The 27,123-nt window shown below is 38.0% G+C and overlaps 2 protein-coding genes across 2 annotated transcripts in view; both read right to left on the reverse strand.

Annotated features, from left to right (window-relative positions):
• The window catches only part of LOC129275750 (phosphoinositide 3-kinase regulatory subunit 4-like), a 48,002-nt gene that overhangs the window by 8,346 nt on the left and 12,533 nt on the right, over positions 1 to 27,123 (reverse strand). Inside the window, exons 13-27 of the mRNA XM_064109266.1 lie at positions 22,479 to 22,518; positions 21,603 to 21,767; positions 20,836 to 20,910; positions 20,252 to 20,371; positions 19,650 to 19,751; positions 18,792 to 18,926; positions 17,990 to 18,127; positions 12,622 to 12,801; positions 10,540 to 10,640; positions 9,068 to 9,263; positions 7,234 to 7,566; positions 5,411 to 5,561; positions 4,707 to 4,896; positions 2,496 to 2,711; positions 278 to 480 (exon numbers count right to left, since the gene is read on the reverse strand). Of these exons, the coding sequence (XP_063965336.1) occupies positions 278 to 480; positions 2,496 to 2,711; positions 4,707 to 4,896; positions 5,411 to 5,561; positions 7,234 to 7,566; positions 9,068 to 9,263; positions 10,540 to 10,640; positions 12,622 to 12,801; positions 17,990 to 18,127; positions 18,792 to 18,926; positions 19,650 to 19,751; positions 20,252 to 20,371; positions 20,836 to 20,910; positions 21,603 to 21,767; positions 22,479 to 22,518 (2,345 nt within the window). The remainder of the gene's footprint in view (positions 1 to 277; positions 481 to 2,495; positions 2,712 to 4,706; positions 4,897 to 5,410; positions 5,562 to 7,233; positions 7,567 to 9,067; positions 9,264 to 10,539; positions 10,641 to 12,621; positions 12,802 to 17,989; positions 18,128 to 18,791; positions 18,927 to 19,649; positions 19,752 to 20,251; positions 20,372 to 20,835; positions 20,911 to 21,602; positions 21,768 to 22,478; positions 22,519 to 27,123) is intronic.
• Positions 13,536 to 15,941, reverse strand: LOC135156702 (uncharacterized). Its single transcript, XM_064109699.1, has one exon. It carries the CDS (start codon positions 15,939 to 15,941, stop codon positions 13,536 to 13,538), a length of 2,406 nt encoding a protein of 801 aa, XP_063965769.1.

Below are 27,123 nucleotides of genomic sequence, written 5' to 3' on the forward strand. Positions count from 1 at the left end.
TATTATAGACGGAATTGCAGCACATCACATGCTGTAGTTTTGATCAATCAGTGTTTAAAATATTAGTATGAGGTATATAATAGTAACTTTTATGCAACAGGGCCTACATATTATCCTGGGTCCCATTTCATAAAGACTTGTTATAATAGCAAAAGCCCAATTTCTATAACAATTTTACCATCAGCCAATCAAATCAAAGGATTTCAGTAGCTTTAAACTGTTATTGCAAATTTGTTATTATAACAAGTTTTATGAAACGGGTCCCTGATTACCTTACCATGTCTCTGTTGATTGCGTAACCTGAAGGCCTCCGTAGGGGACCTCAGATCCCAGCCTACCAGATAGCCCTGGGATGTGGCATACACCAGGACCGACTGTGGACCTGTATCAAAGTGGGCCAGGTCTACCGGGACACCCTCCTCGCTCACATTCAGCTCTCGCTTGTCAAGAGGAGCTAGTCTCGGTGGACTTGCTTCTATCCTGTTAAACAAGAACAAAACAGCAATCAAGTTACAGAGTTCTCTTTCAATTGTTTGTGCATTGTCGAGATGTTGAAATTCCTGATTTATTCAGAGCATTTAAAGTTCAAATCCAACTCAACAACAAGCTGACAAAGTGACAAATATAACACTGAAAATAATCAAATCAGGTGAAAATATAACTCAGGGATTTTCATGTTTCATTGTTCCAATATCCAATGTTTTCTAAATGATCTTAACAAATATATCCATGGGCAGAAAAAAGTATGAGTATAAACAAAAACAAAAAAATAACACTAGCTGTGATTAGTGCAAAGTCCTTATGTAAGGATAAAAATAAGCTTAAAATAGTTTCAATCAATTTTCTGGGGAATGTTAATTCTTTCATTCTGTTGACAGCTTCAACCTTATTGTCCATTCAAAATATACAAGGTATATCAATATTTGAAAAGAAAACACTAAATCAAATTTCTTCTCTGATGTCCCATTATTTCAATATTATCATCATGCAGCCAAATCTAAGTTGCAAATAGAAATTTAAGACTAAAGCAATATTTAAAAAATATGTACATCCATATTACACCTAAATAATAATTTCATCAAGTAATACTTTAACATGCAAAATGGTGCCAAATCTATTACTAGTACATGTATTCGATGGACATGCTTACTAGTTATATGTCATGGTGGTATTATTCTCATGAAAAACCACAAAATTCACTTCCTGATATATTTATAAAAAGTTTATATAATCCTACAAATTTCATTCTCAAGAATAACCACAAACATTCACTTCCTGGTATATTTATAGGCCTACAAAGGGAATAAAAATGAAAACCATATAGAAAATTTCTTGTCTTACAGCAAAGTATGAACTTATAAATGCATAAACAGCATATACATTGGATATATATCATGGCCATACCTATGCCCCTATCCTGTTGACAGAATACAAAACTAAATAAATGAATAAAGGCCTTTAAAAAAATGTTATGTACATGTAACATTCATAAGCCCAAAATCGGAAAGTTGGGTCAGTCGCTCATTTTTTTTTTTAAAATACCTTCTCTGCAAAAAGAAAGTCACGCATGGGATGATTTACTTATGCAGTCAAAATGCATAAGAGATTTTCAAATCATTGAATTAAAATTTGAGCAAATACTTCACCCAATCTGAAATTTTCTCACAAAAACATTGAATCTGTATATTTAGGGTCTGCTAAAAAAGCTTAAAAGGAATAGTGACACTGTTTTTTTGCATTTTATGATCAGTCAGATGATGACAAAATAGGATTTTTAAAATAACAATTGTACATGTGTGCGAATTCTTTATGTATATTATTACCATATTTTTTTATTGGAAAAATTTAACATTGTCCTGAAGAATGTCCCTTGTATTTTCTAATGCAATTTTGTAGGATTGTATCTATTCATGTGATATATGTAATATGTAATGTTTTATTACAAATGTTTATAATGTGAGCAAAACTAATTTCCAAGTGGTCAATCCGGCTATAGCCGTGCTGCCTACAGGTGTTCTGGCATTCGAGGAATTTCTTCCTACCGGGTACCCATTCACCTCACCTGGGTTGAGTGCAGCACAATGTGGGTAATCTTCTTGCTGAAGGAAAACACACCATGGCTGGGAATCGAACCCACGTCCCTCAGATTGAAAGACGAGAGTCAAAACCACTAGACCAGGGCCCCGTCTTACAAAGAGTTACGATTGATCCAATCAATGTCAACTCTATGGAAATCCATCAATGTCATAATATTTTCTACAGGAAATTTGCACTATGTCCTTTGGAAACAAAAAGAAGCACACTAAATTGTCAAGAAAACAATGAATGCATGAATATATATCATAGTAAAAAAACATTTTGAACAAATGCGCATAATAGATGTTGACGTTGCTGGCTTTCCATAGTTATGGTTGATTGGATCAATCGCAACTCTTCGTAAGACGGGGCCCTGGATGGCAAAGATACATGAATGCAGAAGTTGTACCAACGCTCACCTATTGACGTGTATTGAGCCGTCGTCTGACCCGGAAGCGATGCTGTGCGATGACTGACAGAAGGTCAACGTCTTTATCTTCCCTGGCTGTCTGTTGTAGGTCTGCCTTGACTTGTTGGTGTTGGCCTTGCCGATCAGCTTTGTACAGTCCCATACCTTCACCGTGCCGTCGTCTGAACAGGTGGCGAAGAGCGTGTGATCGTAGCTGACTTGTAATCTACAATGTCAACAAGGGAAGCACATAGTTTCAGACTCATTGACAAGATGATACATGTGAATCGACAGACGGCAGATCATGAAAACAAGTCTTACATTCTCACACTGTACATTTAAAATTTGGTATAAAGATCTGAGAAACATGTTGCATATCATTATCATTATCTTCACTAAAACAAGAAATATGGTTTTCCAAAGCTAACAAGAGTAACGCAAGCACATAATACGCCCGTCTGTAACACGGAAAATGGAGTTATTGGTCAACCAAGAAAAGTGGAAGGTGGCGACTTCACCTTTGACCTTATGGCCTCAAAATCAATAGACTTGCTAGGATCTATGCTAGTACCATACACACCAAATTATATGAGCCTAGGTTAAGTTAAACTAAAGTTATCCCGTTTACAAGGACTGCAGAGCGTGATACCATAATACGTCCCGTCCTAGGACGGGCGTATAAAAAACTATATATTATTAGTATCATCGTATTAAGGAAAAAGAGAACATCGTTCTAATCAATATCAAGGGTCTGTGACACACAATTTAGTGACAGGGACCTGTCCACGGAGGATTATTCTATTGTTACTGGGGGTGCTGAGCATTGTCACAGCACCCCCAGTAACAATACATAATCCTCCGTGGCCAGGTTCATGTTCATTGATTGACTGTACATGTGATTTTTATGCTTGATTTGAACATAACGATCAATGTAATCACACAGAAAAAGCAGCCCTATGATAAAGTACTAAGCTTTGCGGCACAGGTCCCTCATCTCGAAGGGCATATCCACTGCCTTTCTTAAAGTCAACAACAGGCTTCAAATACAAGGTAATATCACTAATGCATAATAAACATTTAGGTACTGCTTATTACTGAAAAAGGGAATTATACATGGCTAAATTGCTCTCTTCTTAAACATAACAAGTGGAATGCCTCTGGCCGTCTCACCTGCATCACGCGATTCAATATAGCAGCAGTGCTGATTTTGAAAACTACTATAACTCGCACAAGATGTTCAGTGATACTTGGTTACTCTTATTTCCACGTTTTATGAACTAGACCAATACACTTATAGAGATATGATGGCAATTCAACAAATACCCCCAACGTGGCCAAAGTTCTTTGACCTTACATGACCTTTGACCTTGATCATGTGACCTGAAACTCGCACAGGATGTTCAGTGATACTTGATTACTATTATGTCCAAGTTTTATGAACTAGACCAACACACTTTCAAATTTATGGCTGTAATTCAACAAATACCCCAATTTGGCCAAAGTTTATTGACCCTAAATGACCTTTGACCTTGATCATGTGACCTGAAACTTGCACAGGATGTTCAGTAATACTTGATTACTATTATGTCCAAGTTTCATGAATCAGATCCATAAACTCTTAAAGTTATGATGGTAATTCAACAGATACCCCCAATTCGGCCAAAGTTCATTGACCCTAAATGACCTTTGACCTTGGTCATGTGACGTGAAACTCATGCAGGATGTTCAGTGATACTTGATTAACCTTATGTATAAGTTTCATGAACTAGGTCCATATATTTTCTAAGTTATGATGACATTTCAAAAACTTAACCTTAGGTTAAGATTTTGATGTTGATTCCCCCAACATGGTCTAAGTTCATTGACCCTAAATGACCTTTGACCTTGGTCATGTGACATGAAACTCAGGCAGGATGTTCAGTAATACTTGATTAACCTTATGGCCAAGTTTCATGAACTAGGTCCATATACTTTCTAAGTTATGCTGTCATTTCAAAAACTTAACCTCAGGTTAAGATTTGGTGTTGACGCCGCCGCCGCCGTCGCCGCCGCCGTCGCCGTCGCCGCCGCCGCCGCCGCCGCCGTCGGAAAAGCGGCGCCTATAGTCTCACTCTGCTATGCAGGTGAGACAAAAACTGTTTGGAGATCAAAATGTTCCCGTTGTTCAGCCTATGGTCATTAGACAATGGATGTTGTTACTACTTCCAACTATTGTACTTACCTATTGACTGCACCTTTGTGTTCGTGGAGATGTGCTATTAACAGACCTCTTGGTTTCCATGACGATTGAGGAGCTTTGGCATTGAAGGTAGTATCGTGGATCAGCATCTTTCTCATGATGTCTGTGGCATACTGATCTCGCTTCCGCGTGACGAGGCTTCGCAGGTTCAGCCGGCAAGGAGAGACTTGGACTGAAATGAAAACAAAAATGTTTTGGGACAAGTCATTATTAGAAGCCTTGATTATTTTTTTTTCATATTGGTAACAATAAAGTCTGTCTTTTAGTGCTACACTCTCAACTCAGCAAAACTTTTCATGAAATGCTCTCCTGATGGTTGTAGAAGCCAGCAACTTGGAAAGGACAGCAAAAAAAAAATCTCCATGAAACTGGCCTAACTGGTAAGAGGCGGAAGCAATGTTTGATACTCAGTCTAAGAGGGTGTAAAGCATTTGTAATCAAAAGCAAAATCATTTTTGCAATTTTAAAATTCATCGCTCTATTTGAGCTGAAGCAAATAGGTATTTCACTCCTTGTTGCAAGCAATAGATCAACAATCGATCGCAAATCTGCAAGTAATTGCAAGAGATACGATTCATTTGGGCACCCCAACCTGATTTGCAATTGCCATTTGTAATCGATCGCAAGTTTGATTGCAAATTTGATAGCAAGTTCTTGCAATACCCCATTAGTGATTGGGTACTCACCATGAGAAGATACAGGCTTCGGCTCCTGTACGGGTTTCTTGACAGGTATTCCTTCAGCAGCGGCTTGGAGCTGTGACATGCTGATTGGCTCGTTCGCCATGAGGCCCTTGTTGATTGGTCCTTTGCCCGCATCAGCCTGAGTTGGGGATACCTTAAGCAAAGATAGGAATTTTATGGTTAAGAGATTCATCTAATATCACTGAAATTTATAAATCACCCTGTTGACTGTTCCCTTGCAAACATCAATCTGAGTTGGGAATACTTGACAGAGATGTGATTTAAGCACCTTGTAAAAAGTCAGAGCACTGTGTTTCCTGCAGGAATCCTGAACGTAGCTTATCATCATAAATTATCATAGTCAAGTCACCCTAGCTAAAATATGCACTGCTCTTGCAGATGAAAAAAACACATTGAAACATGTGTATGTCTCACCCTGGTTTTAACAAAATGATTTTAAAAAAGTTACCTGAAATGACATTGATCTAATAACCATATTTGTGAAAGTTTTATGAAATAGAGACATATAGGGATGATTTTTCTCAATAAATTACGATTTTGTAAAAAAATAAAAATAAATATTGAAACATGTGTATATCTCACCCTGGTTTTTACAAAATGATTGAAAAAAAAACAAGTTACCTAAAATTACATTGATCCAATAACCATATTTGTGAAAGTCTTGTGAAATAGAGACATATAGGGATGATTTTTCTCAATCATTTACGATTTTGTTAAAAAAAACGAAAAAAAAACGCCTAAAACGTACTGGTTATCAGCTCTAACCTTGTAAAAAGTCAGATCATCGTTTTTCCTGCAGGAATCCTGAACGTAGCTTATCATCATAAATTATCATAGTCCAGTCACCCTAAACGAAAAACTGGTGACTGCAGGAAAGCTGACTTTAGCAGTGCTTTGAGAATGCCCATTAGCTTTATTTTCATGGGATATCAGAATTATTTTACTGGTTAGGGCCAATATACCAGTCATCTACGTGCCCCAGGGGTGTGAGTGGTCACAAATAAAAAGATCTGAAAAAAGCTGAAGAGTGTTGAAAAAGTCTGAAATAGAAAGAGCTCCCATACTTTTTGTACAGAGGAAGGCCAAAAATAAGCTGAAATTAAGCTGAAAATCAAAACAAAAAAAATCTGAAATAAGATAAAAATCTGAACTCTCACATCCCTGACGTGCCCATATTTTCCTGGTATCCTATTCTGAGCCATCCAATATAATGTAAACAAGTGAAACGCCTCTGGTAGTCTCGCCTGCATTACACAATGCAATATAGCAGCAGAGCTGAATTTGAAAACAACTACAATAAATAATTTTTAACAAAGAGAGGGGGGAAACAGACATTCATTTGATAATAATGACCTACAATGACCTTTGACCTTTGCCTAAAGACCAGGGGCCCGTCTTACACAGAGTTATGATCAATCCAATCAATCGTAACTCTATGGAAATCCATCAGTGTCGTAATTTCTTCTACAGAAAATTTGTAAAATGTCCTTTGTAAACAAAGAAGAACACACCAAATTGAAATTTTTTTAACAAACAAGCATTATATATGTTGACGTTGCTGGCCAATTCTTTGTAAGACAGGGTCCAGATATGTCATCAGTCCAATTGCCGATACCTCATTATCATTAAATAAAGGGTTTATGGAACAGTGACTTACACTTGCAAAATTATCTCTGATAATTCAAATTCTTAACCTTTGTTTAATGTTTGATACCAGTGATTAATATATCAGTCAATTCAATGAAAAGAGCACTGAAATTTTGGGACAATTCTCAAACAAAATTCGTGATATTTACGAAGAGTACCTGCTTGCCAGTTTTCTGTTGTTGCTTTGTTGGACTCCCTTTGTGAGTTGCTGCCTTTGGATCCACACGCTGTTGCTGCGTTGCCTGTGCTTGTTGCTTGAGTTGTCCCTGAGCCTGTGGCTGCCCCTGACCCGAGGAGGGCGTGGTCTGTTCCTGGGCGGCGGCTTTATGGAGGGCGGCCTTGGAGGTGGAGCGCTGGACGGGGGCGTGAGGGGGTGGGAGGTCCCCTCCCGACTGGAGGGGCGGTGTGTTGATAGATGTCTGCTGCTGGAGGGAGGGCTTGGCTGGCTTGGGGTCAGGGGTCGTACCAAACATACTTCTCCATTCCTCGTTCTAAAATGACAGTTTTGGGGAGAAAAGGATGAGATGATGCCACTTAGGCAGTTGACCACCAACATGGCCCAACTAATTAGGACAAAGATTTTATTACTACTAAGATTTTTAAGATTACTACTACAAATCTATGATTTATATCAGGTTTCTATTAAAAATAGAAAGTTGCTGGAGCATGTGCCAATATTTTTTTTTGCCCCAATGGGCAAGTTTATTTACAAAAAAAGAACACGTTTACAGAAGTCAAATTATAAACATTATTCAAACAAATGTTTCAATATACTCCATTTCAAATTAAAATCTTTCCTTTTTCCATTCAGATCATAAATGTAACATTCATCTAAATAATAATTTTGTATTACCTTCTTAATCTTCTTAAAATCAGGTACAGTCTTGTTCAACCTCGAGAAATATAATTGTTGTTTTACTAAAATGATAATACAATTCAGGGCATCATTTCGCTTTTCTTTATATCCAAACAAAATATTCTGTGGAGTAAATGTAAGAATAAACATAGGAGATGATATCCACGTTTCTATTTTACTCCAAATATTTCTACTAAAATTACAGAAGTAAAAGAAGTGTTCAATTGTTTCCTTTACAGTATAACAAAATGTACAGCACTCAGTATTGGTGATCTTTAGTTTGAATAAAATATCATTTAAAAACACAATTCTATTGAAAACTTTGTATTGGAAATACTTTATCCGAATGTCAGTTGTAAATCTGAAAATCATCCTATTAAATTCCGGTATTTTAGTGTGATCCAAAAGAATATTTGAATTTTTTCCCCATTTTGCTGCAATAGTTTTGGCTGAATCTTTATTTCCTATCAAAAGTTTATATATACTTTTACACCCCTTTTTATCACTCATTATAGGAGAAATATAAGGCATAACAAATGGTTCACATATTCTATGGTCTAGATTTTGAAATTTTCGATTAAACACACATCTTAGAGCCTGAGAAAGTGAAAAATATTCCAAAACATTGACTTTTAAACCAAACTTAGATTCACATTCAGTTAAAGATATAATATATGTGCCAATATTGATTAAAATACTTATAAAAAAAAAATCAGTATCTTAAAACTTAAACATAATTTCTTTACTATTCTGATATAGAAATTAAAATAAGATCATAACCTAGAAACTCTTTATCACCAATATGACATTTTTATTGTTCATTTTACTAATATATAAAGACATGAAAGAAAACTCCAACGTACATTTAAACAAATTTTTTGTTTATGGTTCTCTTCAATGTAAACAAACATAAAACAATATCAATTATATTTTTGCAGAGTACATGCCGAATTCAAAGACACAGCATCTAAGATAAAACTGCTGCTCCCCACTTACCATTGCTGGGTCTACAGTGCTCTGTTTCTTCTTGGACTTCTCAGTTTGAGCCTTATCCATGACCTCTGACCTCTGACATGAGGTCATGAAGGTATGAATGACACAACATCTCTTCTTCGATTTTACCATTTCACACTTACCATTGCTGGATCTATAGTGCTCTGTTTCTTCTTGGACTTCTTAGTTTGAGCCTTATCCATGACCTCTGACCTGAGGTCAGACGGCTTGATGAGGTCAGCATGATTCTTCTGGATGGCTGGGTAGACGCTGAGGTTGACCTGACCCGGGGTGAAGGGGTCATGGGGCGATGACGCTTGGTTTGTTAGATCACCCATCCTAAAAATAAAATGTAGTAAGAGGGGCAACTAGAGATTTAATTTAAGAAAATTATGCTGAAAATCACCAAAACAAACAAGCATAAATTGGCATGTGTATTATCATAGTTTAGTAAAAGACTATTTTTGACAAAATTCCATGCCCATTTTGCTTATTACTCAGAAATTACTCATTTTATACAGAATATATATACATATATACAAACACTTGAGTGTCATTTTCTTTGAGTCTGAAAAGGCCACCGCACACCTTATGACCCGACTGGTCTAAGACTGGTCTGCGACTGAGTGAGTGGAGATGAATCTCCAGGTAGTCATAAGCCTCGACACCGCACACCTTGCGATCCGACTATCATGCAGTCTGCGACTCCGCATGCGCTTTTTGCTATTTGCCATGGCAACTGAAAAAATGACGCTTACTACTGCGTATGCGCGTTAACTGCATATCATGTACGCGTTGCGACTCGCTGTCTGATTGGCTGGAAGGCGGATTGAGCTTGCGATCCAGTCATAAAAGGATTCGACATGTCAAATCCTTACGATTTTCCTTATGATTTGTCTATGACCGGTCTGCGACTCTCAAGCCGACAAGAGCTGTGACGTCACATCTCCCTTCACTCAGTCGCAGACCAGTCATAGACCAGTCGGGTCTTAAGGTGTGCGGTGGCCTTTAGAAGTCATCCTATATAGACCATTGCCAAAAGTGGAAGATACATTTACAGATAAATGCCAGTGTGGTAACATTGTAACAATAAGTTATGAACTGAAGCAAGTCAAATGCAAAGGTAGAGTAATATGTCCCAAATGATTATGGTAGAAAATGTGTAATTGCTGAGATTCTGAAAAAAATAAGCATGGCATTCCAGCCTGGTGTTGGGTCTTTTTCAAAGCAACAATAATACACTGTCCCACGTGTGCTTATCTGTGCTGGAGCCCGTTGCAGAAAGAGTTGCAATCAATCGCAACTCTAAAAATCATGCGTAACTTGATTTTCAGCCAATCAACAGCGCGCATTTTGGACTTGCGATTGATTTTTTTACTTGCGTTTAAGCGCAACTCTTCCTGCAACAGGCCCCAGGTGATCTTCAGTGTGGCCATTATGCAATTTAGACTTCACGATATCACAGATTTTGGTCTGTGTAAACAATATAAAGTGATAAGATAACAGCCTAATTTGATTTTGAAGACTTTCGCATAAAATCATTGTTTGTTGCAACCGAAGATACTTTTAGCTATGCTGTTTGAGTTTTTTCTTTTTTTTCAGAGAGATCTCTTACCCAATCTTAGCCTTGGATTGCTTCAACATGATTTCTCTCAGATAGAGAAGTTTATCTTCATCCTCTTCCGTCATTCCTTGTGATTGTAGTTTCCTCAGGAGCTGGAGAAAATAGAAAATAGTACCAAAAAATCAGAAACATTGTCATGTCTTTGCATTATTTTATCCATAAAGAATTGAAGATAAAGAGCACAATCAAGGAGTTACAAAATCAATTTTTTTTTCAAATTAATTCAAATTAAACTACTTAGCTTTTACAATATATACCCATTTAAGATAAATACCAGTTCTGGTAATGATCTCAAAATGAGTTCGATTAGAATCCAATGAAATTACCATTTTATAAATAAAAAATATGTGCCAAATAGCTCTGGAAGAAAATGTGTAATTGCTGAGAAATGAACAAAAAAAGCATGGAATTCCATCAAATGTTGTGTATTTTTCTAAGCAATATTAATACACTATCCCACATATGCCTTTCTGTGTTAGCGATCATCAGAATTATTGATTTTGCGCTAAGATTTCATGATTTCACAAAGATAAGTTTACATTAATGTACCAGATCTAGATGTATGATAGTATTTTGACAATTAACCTTGATTTAAAAGACTTTCTCACGAAATAATTGTCTGCTGCAACTACTGTCTTTTACTTTTAAGCTTACTATACATGTATAGTGAAGGACATTCAAAGGTCCAATACAAGAGATTTGTAAACTTTAATAAAAATTAAACACAATTAATAGATAATGATAATATGAAACACTTATACAATGGTTAATACAATGTTTCTAAGTGCTTCACATTATCATCCAAGCTTTGATAAGGCATTAAAGCATTAATCCTTATTAAACTGGGGGGGGGGCCCCTTCGACAAATTCGCTGCTTTGCCGCCGTGCAAAATGTTTTGACCGCACTGCTTGCTGACTTTTTACTGTCTTGCGCATCTTTCGAGACTAAATTTGCGACGCCCGGGTACGCGGTTCCGAAATTACGCAATATTTTGTAATCGCATGTCGGTCCCAAAATTGCTCAAAAACGTGATTCCGTGTACAAAGTCAATGCGAATGTATGATTATTTATACTTTTGTTGGTTAAGATAGATTTATTTTATGTTATTTATGATCACAAAAGGGTCCCCGGCAAAGTTCATCGGAAATTAAGAAATACATAAGAATAAAAAAAAACAATAAGATACATAGGAAATTAATTATTTTTTGGCAATTTTTGTTAGAAATGTAAAAATTTATATGTTCACCAAAAATTAGCATTCTACTAGCTAAATGAAGTTAGTTAAAGGCAAAAACATACACACACAAAAACAAAATTAGGTCAAATTTCATACGCTTATTTGCATAATTAATTAATAAAAAAATATAAACAATCAATTTTTAGAAAATTTTACTACACAGTCTTGTAGTTAACATCCGGCTCTACGCGCATGCAAATTTTCGCGGCGATCACGCACTCAACGGCCGAGATCTGAGGGGGGAGTCAAATTGACCCCCCCCCCCGGTATATGTGGGTTTGAAATAGCCCAGTTTAAGATAGGGTTAAATACCTGTGCCATTTGTCCCATCTCAGGGCCTGCATAGATTACGTATCAACTGCCTGTCGGTCAGGTTGTCAAAGAAGTCTATGACGATCGGTGATCGGAGGATGTAGTCGTAGACAGCTCGAGATACAGGACAACCCCAAAGCATAATACCTTTTTGTTTCTTTGTTGTAATACCTTGATTTGAACATTTGTATTAATGGGGGCGTCTTCGTCTAGTGGTTACAACTCTAGTCTTTCAATCTGAGGGAAGTGGGTTCGATCCCCAACCATGGCATTTTTTCATTCAGCAAGCAATTTACCCACATTGTAATGCACTCACCCCAGGTGAGGTGAATGGGTACTCGGTAGGAAGGAATTCCTCAAATGCTTGAGCGCCTAGATGATGGCTCGGCTACAGCCAGTGTAATAATATGATGCTAAATGTTAAGCACAGTAGAGAAATATAGTAGCTGCGCTATATAAATGGTCTATATTATTGTATTAATGGAAATTAATAAACCTCGTTCAATTCAATTCAATCCATTACCTGTGCCATTTGTCCCAACTCCGGTTCATTGTACTCTGGCTTGTAACCTGGCCTGCACAGATTACGTATCAACTGCCTGTCGGTCAGGTTGTCAAAGAAGTCTATGATGATCGGTGATCGGAGGATGTAGTCGTAGACAGCTCGAGATACAGGGGTCTTTAGCACACTCATGATGATAGCCTGTGTGGGAAAAAGATTTTGAAAATTTTGAAGGGGATATTGCATTTAAATATTTTACGGTTTTATTAATTGACATTGTTATTACCGTAAGTCTGCCTTAATTTTTTAAGACAGAGAAACAAGGAAACAAATCAATCAAGTGTTCTATTTTATAATAAAATAACCAATTCTGTTCCCTTTTATTTTGATAACTTTTTTTCACTGTGTGCATCCAACAACAGATATGGTATATTTGACATCCCAAATGTCTCTACTATCTTTGAATAAATGAATCTGCCACAGACCTTTGACCTTTGCTGCATCACTTCACATTGTGATATCTCATATATCAATGTTCTTTATGTTTAGTGTAGTAGGTTTCAGGGTACACCATGTATCTTTCTTGGGCATATGTTGGTCCTGAAAAGGACCACCCAATCTCGACGTTTCGACAAGTGTGTTCTTGTCGTCCTCAGGAGAATGAGCAAAGTTTGTAAAAGCAGGCCTTATATACTCTGTCGAAGTGCCGTATGCACGGTATCTCGCAGGGTACATATCTCTGATTGGCTAGATAGGTCACATGACATCCACATATGCGGACGTGGGTGACAACACACAAATTGGGCGCGCAAAACCAGCGACGACCGGAAATTGCTGTCAGTTATCATTCCCGCTAGGATTAGCATGAATGACAAAAGTCACCACTTCCGCCCATACACTGCAGTGCTCACACGTGTGTGGAACGTCCGGGTAGGCTAATTAGGCAAATTAGCCTCTTTGTCTAGAACGGTAAGCCAGATATTGCTGAGTTGGAGGCTGCTGTCTTGAGGAACAGTGTTATGTTCCTCAATCTCCAACGCTTCTCTGACTCTCCGTTGATACCAGTAGGGGACACGGGTGACCAGTCTACTCTCATCCCAAAGAATCCGGTGATCATGCGTATGGGCATGATCGATGATTGCAGATTTTTCCCTCTCGTCTCTCCTACCATGGGCCTTGTGTTCCTTAATCCGAGTGTTGAAGGAACGACCCGTCTCTCCGATGTAAACTTTACCGCATTCACAAGGAATTTGGTAAACTCCAGGGAGGTCCTTGGAGTTGCGCTTGTCCTTATGTGTAGTGAGGGCAGATTGAAGCTTATTTGAGGAACTATGACGAACCTCAATGTCGGCTTCTCTCAAAATCCTCTGAATTTTGTGAGAGGCTGCTCCCAGATATGGAAGAACGACTCTCGCCTTGGGTTGTCCTGCACGAGGGTTCCGTGAGGGGGGAAGCTCAGTGCAGATCTTATGTGAGGGGTAGTTGTTACATTTCAAAACACGTTTGGTATGCTCAAGCTCACCTCTCAGGTGGATCTGGTCACTAACCTCATGCGCTCGTTTGACTAACGTCTTGTTGATGGATCTCAGCACTGATGGGTGGTGGAATGAACGATAGTTCAAGTACCGATCAGTGTGAGTAGGTTTCCGATAAACCTGATGGGATAGGGATCCCTGTGCCGTCCTCGTAATCTTTGTATCAAGAAAGGGGATAGACCCCTCATTCTCCATTTCCATGGTGAACTTGATACACTTGTGTTGAGAGTTGAGGTGCTGTAAGAAATTGCTAGTTTCCTCAGCACCGTGTTGCCAAACCACAAAAGTGTCGTCCACATATCTAAGCCACACTTTGGGTTTGTGGGTTGCTGACTGGAGAGCCGTCTCCTCGAAATGTTCCATGAACATGTTGGCTACCACTGGGGACAGGGGAGACCCCATGGCAGCCCCTTCCGTTTGCCTGTAGAATGTGTCTCTCCATCTGAAAGAGGTGGAATTGAGGCACATCTCAAGCAGGTCATGGATCTCTAGAGGAGACAACTGTGTCCTGTCAGGGAGAGTTCTGTCAAATTTCAATCTCTCAAGGATGATGGCGCAAGCATCCTTAACTGGTACACTTGTGAACAATGACTCAACATCAAAGCTGATGAGGAGGTCATTGTTAGAGACGTTCATCTGACAGATCTGCTCAACGAAATGTTTAGAGTTTCTCACGTGATGCACGCCCTGACCAACAAGAGGCTGTAAGATGTAAGTCAAATGCTGAGCCAGTGCGTACGTGGGAGATCCTCTAGTAGACACAATAGGTCTGAGTGGAGTGTCTGGTTTATGAATCTTCGGTTGCCCAAAGATTATGGGACATAGACCAGACGAGCTCCGGAGTTGTCGGTAAATGGGTCTAGACAAGACATCCTTCCTCTGGAGAGAGAGGAGCTTATCATTAACCCTACGTTCGATGGCCGGTGTGGGGTCTCTAGGAAGTTTCCTATAGGTCCCCGAATCCAGTAGTCTTTGAACCTTGGTCTCATAATCCAATCTGTCCATCACAACAGTAGCATTACCCTTGTCTGCCTTGAGAATATGAATGGAGTTATCCTCTCGGAGACTAGCAAGGCCTGACTTCTCGGCTTTGGTGAGGTTGGGCCGAGGTGGGTTAACCGAAGTCAGTACTTGTGAGATTTGGATACGCACTGTGGCTGATTGAGACCGAGTAAGATGTCTGAGGCTGGGTTCAATCTTCTGGATGAATTCTTTTCGGTTTACTTGCTTAGGAGCCATAGCAAAATTAAGTCCCAATGAGAGGACCTGATGTTCATTCTCAGACAACTGACGTTGACTGAGGTTGACAACAGTTTTGCTAGGATGCAAGTTGTGTCTAGGCTGGCGGTTGTGTCTCGGCTGGTGTTTGTTGAAACGGGAAGGACGGATCAGTTTCTCAAACTTCCTCACTTGTTTGGACTTAGTTGTCTCAAAAACGAAGTGGCTGGAAGATTTGATGAAACGATCGATTTTACCCCAATCATTGCTCGAGAGCTTTGACTTTAGGTATTCTTCCGATGTTTCAACAAAAGGTTGAAGTTGTCTGAGCTGGTTATGGACGTGTCTGATCCTCTCTCTGATGAGACTCTCAGAAGCATGTCTAAGAACCTGCTCCGCTCGTCTGGAACGGACAGGTGCATGGAGCACCAATCCGCGGGGGATAACCCCTGAATCCCTGCACCTTTTGAGAAAGGTGAGATGGTTGACAAATCTGGCTTCCTTGATCCTGTTCCGCTGTAGTCTTCTGGTGTGCTGGAACGTCTGCTCCCCGTAGAGACGAATTATATAATTTCTGAAGGTTTCCATGGCGAAGAAGAATAGTGTAGTAGGTTTCACGGTACACCATGTATCTTTCTTGGGAAGGGGCTGCCATGGGGTCTCCCCTGTCCCCAGTGGTAGCCAACATGTTCATGGAACATTTCGAGGAGACGGCTCTCCAGTCAGCAACCCACAAACCCAAAGTGTGGCTTAGATATGTGGACGACACTTTTGTGGTTTGGCAACACGGTGCTGAGGAAACTAGCAATTTCTTACAGCACCTCAACTCTCAACACAAGTGTATCAAGTTCACCATGGAAATGGAGAATGAGGGGTCTATCCCCTTTCTTGATACAAAGATTACGAGGACGGCACAGGGATCCCTATCCCATCAGGTTTATCGGAAACCTACTCACACTGATCGGTACTTGAACTATCGTTCATTCCACCACCCATCAGTGCTGAGATCCATCAACAAGACGTTAGTCAAACGAGCGCATGAGGTTAGTGACCAGATCCACCTGAGAGGTGAGCTTGAGCATACCAAACGTGTTTTGAAATGTAACAACTACCCCTCACATAAGATCTGCACTGAGCTTCCCCCCTCACGGAACCCTCTTTCAGGACAACCCAAGGCGAGAGTCGTTCTTCCATATCTGGGAGCAGCCTCTCACAAAATTCAGAGGATTTTGAGAGAAGCTGACATTGAGGTTCGTCATAGTTCCTCAAATAAGCTTCAATCTGCCCTCACTACACATAAGGACAAGCGCAACTCCAAGGACCTCCCTGGAGTTTACCGAATTCCTTGTGAATGCGGTAAAGTTTACATCGGAGAGACGGGTCGTTCCTTCAACACTCGGATTAAGGAACACAAGGCCCATGGTAGGAGAGACGAGAGGGAAAAATCTGCAATCATCGATCATGCCCATACGCATGATCACCGGATTCTTTGGGATGAGAGTAGACTGGTCACCCGTGTCCCCTACTGGTATCAACGGAGAGTCAGAGAAGCGTTGGAGATTGAGGAACATAACACTGTTCCTCAAGACAGCGGCCTCCAACTCAGCAATATCTGGCTTACCGTTCTAGACAAAGAGGCTAATTTGCCTAATTAGCCTACCCGGACGTTCCACACACGTGTGAGCACTGCAGTGTATGGGCGGAAGTGGTGATTTTTGTCATTCATGCTAATCCTAGCGGGAATGATAACTGACAGCAATTTCCGGTCGTCGCTGGTTTTGCGCGCCCAATTTGTGTGTTGTCACCCACGTCCGCATATGTGGATGTCATGTGACCTATCTAGCCAATCAGAGACATGTACCCTGCGAGATACCGTGCATACGGCACTTCGACAGAGTATATAAGGCCTGCTTTTACAAACTTTGCTCATTCTCCTGAGGACGACAAGAACACACTTGTCGAAACGTCGAGATTGGGTGGTCCTTTTCAGGACCAACATATGCCCAAGAAAGATACATGGTGTACCGTGAAACCTACTACACTATTCTTCTTCGCCATGGAAACCTTCAGAAATTATTTCTTTATGTTTCCTGTATATTGCTTTCATGTTTGCATTCATTACAATAGAATGAATATATAATGTTCACCTGTTTTTATTCGCTCTGTTTTTCTACTGTGCAAAGGCAAGGACTTGCAATACCTCGATATCTCTACCTGAGGTAGTTAATTAGGATTCTGAAATGGCTTGCTGCTGCTAAAAATGATCATATCACTTTTTATCACATTGTAGAGAGAATTTATCTAATCAAATTCAATAAATCAATATTTAATTTTTGTTCAAATTTTAATTGATTTATTTCCATTTCCCAACAACAAACATAGACACATTTATGGATATACCAAACAGAATAACTATCACGATATATACTTCAGTTATTAATAATATCATAGGTATATGATTAGCAAACAAATAAATTGCTGTTTCAATATACATATGGATTATGATTAACATAAGAAGATGAAAATGAGGAACTTATCAAAAAGCATAGCTTGTATTGGTAAGACCATAATTCAGGCCAAAAATTTTCTCAGTATTGTCATTGTAAAAATATTGGCAAATTAAAATAAATACAAACCTCTTTATCAATTTGTATGATGGGCTTTTTTAGGAATGGCAAGAGTAAAGGTGTCAGATTACAATGCACGTCCGCAATGTTCAGAGACTTGGCTATTGCTGCTATAAAACCAACTGTGGCCTGGCGGATCCATAGATTCTACAGAAAAGAACAAATACATCGACAGAGATGGCCAACTTCAAAGGCCCAAACCAGAGCAAAACCTGAAAATGGAAACTCTTAAAGCTAAAAAATAGACAATGTAAGTTTTAGGCATATAAACTGCTTACCAGCTGAGAAAGAAAAACTCAAATTAACAGGTTTCGACAATAGGCTTTATCGGGTTTCTAACAGCCTGAATGACATGACGTCACACTGTGTCAGGGGGGGTGATGATTACACTGTCCCACATGTGCGACCTGTGTTGGCGATCTTCATTGTGATCGTTTTTCAGCCTAGATTTCATGATTTCATTAAAATCACTTTATATTAATGTACCAGATCTCAATCTATGATGACAAAGTTACAATCAATTATCATTGGTTTTACAGACTTTTTAATACAACTTATCATCAACTTCACTAAATTGGCAATGCAGAGTAAAATCAAATCATCATTATTCACAAATACAAGGTGCCATTTTCAACATCCAAGTTCTGTATAATCATTTATTTTGATTCATGTTCAGGTTCATTAGAATGTTCATTAACATATCTATCACATATTTCTTTCCAATGAATGAGGGAAATATGATAACCAATCAAGCACTCTCATCATTCTTTAATTGCTACTCTCTTTCAAGACTTGAATATTTGATACTCACTGGATGGCAGACGTATGGTACCAGCTCATTGGCCATTTCCATCAGAGCAGGCTTCTGAAGAAGACCAAGTTGGACCAGACCAGTCACGCTCTTCAGGGCTTTGCAGATGACCTGTTCCTCATGATCGGTTAATCCCTGTGAGGGTATGAAAGAAAAAAAGAAAAAATAGATTTAATACTCCCCAGGGAGTGGAGAACATGCATATATTGTTTGAGTGTGGGTGAGGAGAAACCTTGATGAACGAAATGTCTAGGGTAATAATATTTCTAAAGAGTTTATGTCTGTGTAGGGCTATAATAAATGACCTCTTTCTCATGATCAGTTGATCCCTGTACTAGGGTAGGGAAATACAGAGACTGACTGAAATACTCCCCAGGGAGTGGATAAACCACACATAGATTGTTTGTGTGAGGAGGAGGATCAAGGAATCCAATGAAAAAGGGTTAATAGCAATCTGAAAGGATTTACATACGACCTGTTCCTCAGAGACTGGCTGGAATACTACCCAGGGAGTGGAGAACATGCATACATTGTGTGCGGGGAAACCAATCTCCTCATAATCAATTTCTCCTAATGGCATAAGATAACACAGAAGCTGGGTGAAATACACCCCAGGAAATGGAGAAACACATACACTGGATAGGTGATGTGGAAGCTTGATTCAATCCTATTACTACGATAAAAACAATCTGTGAGGGCTATCATACTTATAATTAAAGCAAGATTTATGATAGAGCCCAGATAATATACAAGCTTCAGTTAAAAGCTACTGATATGGTACAGTCTGATTGGACGAGAGCAAATTTGCCAAAGAAATTGAACATTAATGAAACGGGACCTAGCAACTGATTGACTAACCTGTTGAAGGAGAGGTTTCAATATGAACGAGCTCTGCCATCCAACGTAAGCGGCCACGCCCACTATGCTATCAAAGAATGATCCTCGAAGATGCCAATCTTCCTGTAAGTGACAAACAAAATGAATTCTTATACACAATTTATCATTACCATATTGGTGATTAGACATTCTATTTGTAGTTCTTGTGACAATTACTGATGTCTCAATTCATCCAAAGATGTACGGCCGAAGTTAAAGTAATTATGGGGGGGTCTTCAGAATATTTTTTAGCAGCTGTTTCTGCATTTATTGTTACCGGTAATTGGAAACATAAAATCACAGTAATCATAGTGTGTACATATATCTATAAAATATACAAAAAATATCAAGTAAAAAATGATAATATTTACATAATAACAATAGATAAAAGGCTTAATTCACATGAATATAAACAAGTGCAGGAGCCAGCTATCATAATTAAAATGCTTGAAAGAATAGCAGTCAGGAAAAAGGATAATATTGTGAGGTTAATGATTGCAGTTAGTGTGAGGATAATTACGGTTAGGCTGATGTAGGGTAGTTATATGAGTTTCCAAAAAGTAACACAGAGGCAACAATCCTACCTTGTCATTGAGAAATGTGATCATATGAGAGAGTAGAACATCATTAGCCTTCTGACGTCCAAAGAAAACACACAATCGGGTGATACCATTCTCGAGGAGGGTCCGTTTCACAATGTTTTCCTACAGATATCAATAATTGTGAGACAACTTGAATGAAAGAATAACAGTAAAATCAAGAAATATACCCCCAAAAATGTTTAAATAAAAATAAGAAAATAAGTGATGATATGGATGAGAGGGAGGAGCAAAACATGATTGGCTTATCTGGGATACTCCCTAAATAGAATAGATAATGAATAATAAGTACAGGGGCTGCAGAGACGGGGGGGGGGGCACACTTTTTTCCAAATCGGTGTACAAAATCATAAAAATTACCATCTGATTATGATTTTTTTCATTGTCAGCCCACCCCCCCCCACTTTCAAAACCATTCCGCAGCCCCTGAAGTATAACATTAAAATTACACTATGTTACATTAGCAGTGTTTCAAATAAAACAACTCATTATGATTCACATTATTTATTTGTAATGCAAAAAAGAAAGCATATGGTCTGAGTGATAGGTGTCAAAAGAATAAAACTTACTGGATCACTGAGCAAGGTGACAACCTTCTGTTGGATCATCCCATGTAGGTTCTGAAGCTCATCGTCATAGCTAGCCTGGAATCAAAGACATTTTATTCATTTGATAAGATCTTTTCTTCGGCCATTTCTCTTCGCATACTTCACCCGGGTCAAAAATTAAACCATAAAAAAATGATCAAGCCAAAGAGCATTTGGCAACATTTCAGACCTGACATCAAAAGATGATAGACACAAACGCATCAGAAAATATAAAACATGCCATCTTTTTTTTTCCCCACACACTACCAAAGTCAAATCTACAACATACTGTTTATGGAAACAATTTATTTCAACAAAAAAAATCGCACTTCAATTTAACAAAAGGACTTTCTCTACTTAAGAAGAATTGACTGCAGGTATTAATTTGCATTGCAGTCAAAAGAAATTAAAAATAAAATATGTTATTCACTTTGATTGCTTATATTATATAGTGCAGCTACTATATCGCATATTCTCTACTGCGCCTGACACTTGGTATCATATTATTACCCCGGCTGTACCTGAGCCGCCATATACATGTAGGCGCTAAAGCATTCAAGGAATAAATCCTACAGGGTACCCATTCACCTAATCTGGGTTGAGTGCAGCACAATGTGCGTAAATTTTTGCTGAGGGAAAACACGCAATGGCTGGGATTTGAACCCACGTCCCTCTGATTGAAAGACGAGAGTGGTACCCACTAGACCACGACGCCCCCGTTTGCTTCACATCTTTTTCTATACATGTACCTGATATTGGGCAGGATTTTGTACTCCATCCGTTTCCCCACTCTGAGCAGCATTCTGATCTAGCTGTACCATCTCTAAGAACCTGAGGGCGGTCTCCGCCAGCACTGCGATGTTCTCGGCATAAACCATCCTGACCATGTCAATGGGATCCTGAGCTATGTTGGACTGGAACAGAAATGATGAATATTATTCAGTGAAGTATTTGCATAGAAAAGCAAATAGTACGTATTGAATGTAATAGGTTTCATTGCTTGATTACGCATTGCAGCTCCATGGCTGAAGTGAATTTGATTTCCATTTACATGATTAAAAAATATACAAATTCATAAAGAGCTACATCCAGCTGAAAGTGATAACTTTGTTGTCGGTGCAAGAACGCCCTTAGCAAAACATTTTTGCAAACCCCATTAGTGCAGAAATGCCCTTACACAATGCCCTTATGCGTGCTGCTAAGGCCCTGTTTCTCGCACATGCAATGCGCGAAAGTGTGGTGTTAAGGGCGTTCTTGCACCGACACGACAATTTGCTCATTACCTTCACCAACTGTGATAATTTGCTTACTTTGTTTGCAACCAAAAGAGATTATCATCAGTCAATCGCTATGGTACTTTTTGTTTTTAGCACCTCTAAATATCCATTATTATTATTAATCATAACAACAAATTGGCCATCAGAGTAAAAAATAAAAATAAATCCTGATGAGATAAACTATTTCATAACATCTCAGAACTCCAGATACTCCTTTTATTGACACATCATTGCCTCTGGAATGTACACATACCTAACATCTCAAATAACTGCTTCAAAAATTGACTAAAGAATAATCAGAATGAATTTTTGATTGCAAAAGATTGACAGATATGAAAAATGACTTACCAAATTTGGAAGTATGTAGTCAGGAAATATGTTGGCGTCCCTGTAGGAAAATAAAATAAAACAAGATTGCAAGGGAGTGTTTTCTATAGATTGTTTAATGTAATCTTTATATCATTTACCTAAAAGAGTACATAACTGTAATTATCATCATCTCTGTCATCATCCCCTCCTCGCGACTGTCAAAAGTACATTGGAAATTTAATCATCCCATGCTCTTTAACTGATATGCATGTATAGCAGGTGGAAGTAATTTCTAAGCTCCAATGGGAGTTTGGGGGGGGGGTGGTTATTGTCAGGCACTCTTTTGTTATGCCACAGTAGAGTAAATCTCTGCTAGGTCAGGAAGCCTAGGGCAATGCATGCACACAGCTACAGGCACCATTTCCATCACATTTGATGAGCTGCTAGGTTGCTGCAAGATTGTTTTGCTTCTTGTTTATCAAACCATATCTGGGCTCCGTAACATAAAGGTTTAGTTGGGATTAATCGCTAAATGAAATGGGCTATCAAGATCATCCTTGCATGTGCATTTTGCCCAGTAGACTGACTAGGAACCAATCAGAATCGTTCTTTCAAATTAGTGATTAATCACTAATCTTAGTGTTACGGAGCCAAGAAGATTCCCAAATATGGATATCATATTATTTAATATTCTTTAACCATATATACAGTGAAAACTGTTTTCTATCACTCATTTCTTGGCCGTCGTTTTATTTTTTGCAGGAGTTGGTTAAGCAACCTATCTGTAGATAAACATATCTTATGGGGTGTTGCACAAAACTTATGATCAATCGCAAGTCTATATTGGGTCCCTACATCAATTACATAACTTGTAAACAATTGTAAATTTGTGATTCATTACTGATATGCTTCTTGCATTAAGGAGTGTAAACTGATTTGCTACAGATAAAATTGATCTATCAGTTGTAGAATTGCAACAGAATATTTGCAATTGATTAGTAGACTTGTTAACTGCAAAAAAAGGGGTGAACGCTGCATTTTTTAGTACAAATGTCCCACTTGGTACAAATGTTCCTTGAGTCAAAAGAAAAGGATTCATCCAAAGAGACACGCTGTATCTATGCAAATAAGCAAGTAATTTGCATAAATTTGCATATTATGTCGATATAGTAAAAACAAGTATTTCAGAATATATTTTTAACCAGAACTGCCCTAAAATTGGACATAAAGACTTAGGGTAAGAAAGGGAAGAAAATTGTCATAAAATAATTGGGATATCCTTGTTTATTATTACCTAATTTACATAAATTATGCAAATTATAATTTAAAACAAAGTATTTTTTCATGAATCCTGAACTGTTTTATAAATAACAGCAATTAATACACAATGTCAACATTCTACATGAAAGAGAATATATTAGCGAAAACATTGATATGCTTCATGACAGTATTAGTGTCTTAATTTGCTTAGAAATAGGGCAAATATGTCAAAATGTATGACGTGATATTGCGCTAAAACGAGACCAAAACAACCTCTATGTCACAGTCACACTCACGAATCGGACAATAAAGCGATCAATGGTATGTCATTCGAGATAACACAATCTCAACACAATAGCTTCCATCGGCTTCTCGTATCGCTTTTGTTGGTGTGTCTGCCACACCGTAATCTATGGTATATATGGGCAAAATGCATTTCGGTATCGGTAAAACACTATTAATTTTGTTTTATTTGTTTCTAATTTGTTTCTCTTGGAAAATTTACAGGAGAAACTGCATTCCCCGCAGCATTTCCGCTACTTTACAAAACCAGTTTGACTTGAATTATCGACTTGGAAAAGACAGATGTATGAGACATCAGTTAACTTGTTTCCAGAAGATAGTTTTTTTTTTTTTATTTAAGCCTACCTTAATGGGAGCCCTCCGAATTTACCCCATCCCCTCTCTGTATTTCGACACTAAATAAAAAAAAATATCGTGTTTTAAAGCCACCGGCAAGGCAAATTGCGTTTTTGGTATAATAAAGCAACTTTTATATCTATATTTCATATTTATCTATATTAATATTATTATTATCATTAATATTATTATTATTATTATTGTTATTATTATTATTATTGTTGTTGTTTTGCAGTTTGTAATAATGCTCTAGCACAGTAAAGGCTATAACCCAACAGGAGCATGCCTAGGATACCCTTTCCCCTTTTGGTTTTATGTATTCAAAAATAGTTTATTGTCTTTAGAACTCATATCTTGGAATAGATTGAGGTGAAAATACTCTACAATTGACATGTAGAAGAGCTGTGGTACATTGAAGAAAAGCCATACGTAAGCTCTAAAATACCCCTTTATTGATTCCACTCTATATTAAATTTAAATATTTTTAGAGTCCATTCGGAAGAAAGATACACTTCTACTACACACAGTAAAGCCTCTTTACTTTCTCCTCTTGAAAAAAAAACATAGAAGGCATTGTTTTATATCGCATAAAATAAGGCCCTGGTACTTGGAAGCGGGGGCTGAAGCACCCACAAGATTTTTCTGAAGGGGGGGGGGGGAGGCTGTGCTGCGTGTGTTATTCTCCATAGACAGCACCCCCTGGAATTCCGGCAGATGTGACAAAACGAAAAAAAAGAAACGTTACAAAAAAAAAACCTTAATTTTGTAGTGCAATCAATTTTGTTTATTTGCTTGTTAAATTTCTTGATGTAAATTTGAAAAGCAAAAAAGTTTCAATGTAAAATCTTGGTCCGAAGAAATTTAACAAGCTTCAGCCCCCTCTTCCCAGTGCCAGGGCCTCCTCTATATAATGTAGATGCTGCCTTTAATAAGTGCCCTTTTCCAGATGAGGGCTTCATTTAGACGATATTCTAAATATATATTGTCAAAACAAAATAAAGGGTTGGGCAACTTCGACAGGCCACCGTCACGTACACGAACTTATTTTATGAGATATAAAACAATGCCTTCTATGTTTTTTTTTTCAAGAGGAGAATGCAAAGAGGCTTTACTTTGTGTAGTAGAAATGCATCTTTCTTCCGATTGGGCTCTAAAAATATTTAAATTTAACATAGAGTGGAATCAATAAAGGGCTGTGTGGCTGTTCTTCAATGTACCACAGCTCCTCTACATGTCAGTTGTAGAGTATTTTCTCCTCAATCTATTCCAAGATATCAATACAAACAAAAGTAATCTGTTAAGAGTTCTAAAGACAAACTATTTTTTAATACATAAAACCAAAAGGGGAAAGGGTATCCTAGGCATGCTCCTGTTGGGTTATAGCCTTTACTGTGCTAGAGCACTATTACAAATGGCAGAACAATAATAATAATAATAATAATAATAACAGTAATAATAATAATAATATTATAAAAATTATAATAATATCAATAATGATGAATGTAACTATAAAAATATAGATATAAAAGTTGCTTTATTATACCAAAAAACGCAATTTGCCTTGCCGATGGTTTTTTTATTTAAAGTCGAAATACGGAGAGGGGATGGGGTAAATTCGGAGGGCTCCCGTGGGCGTAGGCTTAAATAAATTAAAAAAAACTTTCTTCAGGAAACATGCATGTTGACTGATGTCTCATACATCTGTCTTTTCCAAGTAGATTATACAAGTCAAACTGGTTTTGTAAAGTGGCGGGAATGCAGGGGGATGCAGTTTTGCCACCTCGGGGTCTCCAAAAAGATATATATTTTAATAAAGTTAAAATATGGATTGAGGTAGGATACATTCGTCATGATTCATGTGCCAGAGTTTCATTAAAGCAGTAACCTGCAAAGCAATGTCTCCTGTAAATTTTCCAAGAGAAACAAATTAGAAACAAATAAAACAAAATTAATAGTGTTTTACCGATACCGAAATGCATTTTGTCTGTATGTATCATAGATTACGGTGTGGCAGACACACAAACAAAAGCGATACGAGAAGCCGATGGAAGCTATTGTGTTGAGATTGTGTTATCTCGAATGACATACCATTGATCGCTTTATTGTCCGATTCGTGAGTGTGACTGTGACATAGAGGTTGTTTTGGTCTTGTTTTAGCGCAATATCACGTCATACATTTTGACATATTTGCCCTCTTTCTAAGCAAATTAAGACACTAATACTGTCATGAAGCATATCGATGTTTTCGCTAATATATTCTCTTTCATGTAGAATGTTGACATTGTGTATTAATTGCTGTTATTTATAAAACAGTTCAGGATTCATGAAAAAATACTCTGTTTTAAATTATAATTTGCATAATTTATGTAAATTAGGTAATAATAAACAAGGATATCCCAATTATTTTATGACAATTTTCTTCCCTTTCTTACCCTAAGTCTTTATGTCCAATTTTAGGGCAGTTCTGGTTAAATATATATTCTGAAATACTTGTTTTTACTATATCGACATAATACATGTATGCAAATTTATGCAAATAACTTGCTTATTTGCATAGATACAGCGTGTCTCTTTGGATGAAAATTTTTCTTTTGACTCAAGGAACATTTGTGCCAAGTGGGACATTTGTACTAAAAAATGCAGCGTTCAACCTCTTAACAAGTCTACTAATAGCAAATATTTTCTTGCAACACCCCCTAAGTCCGCCAGATACATCCAGGGGGCCGTTTTATAAATCTTTTCGTAAGTTAAAAGCGACTTTAAGAACAACTGGTGATCCTTTCTT

The sequence above is a fragment of the Lytechinus pictus genome, chromosome 14 (assembly GCF_037042905.1).
Source record: "Lytechinus pictus isolate F3 Inbred chromosome 14, Lp3.0, whole genome shotgun sequence".
NCBI classification, from domain to species: Eukaryota; Metazoa; Echinodermata; class Echinoidea; order Temnopleuroida; family Toxopneustidae; genus Lytechinus; species Lytechinus pictus.

Coding starts and splice junctions, on each gene's coding strand:
- LOC135156702 (XM_064109699.1), bottom strand. CDS start 15,941: ATGGAAACCTTCAGAAATTATATAATTCGTCTCTACGGGGAGCAGACG.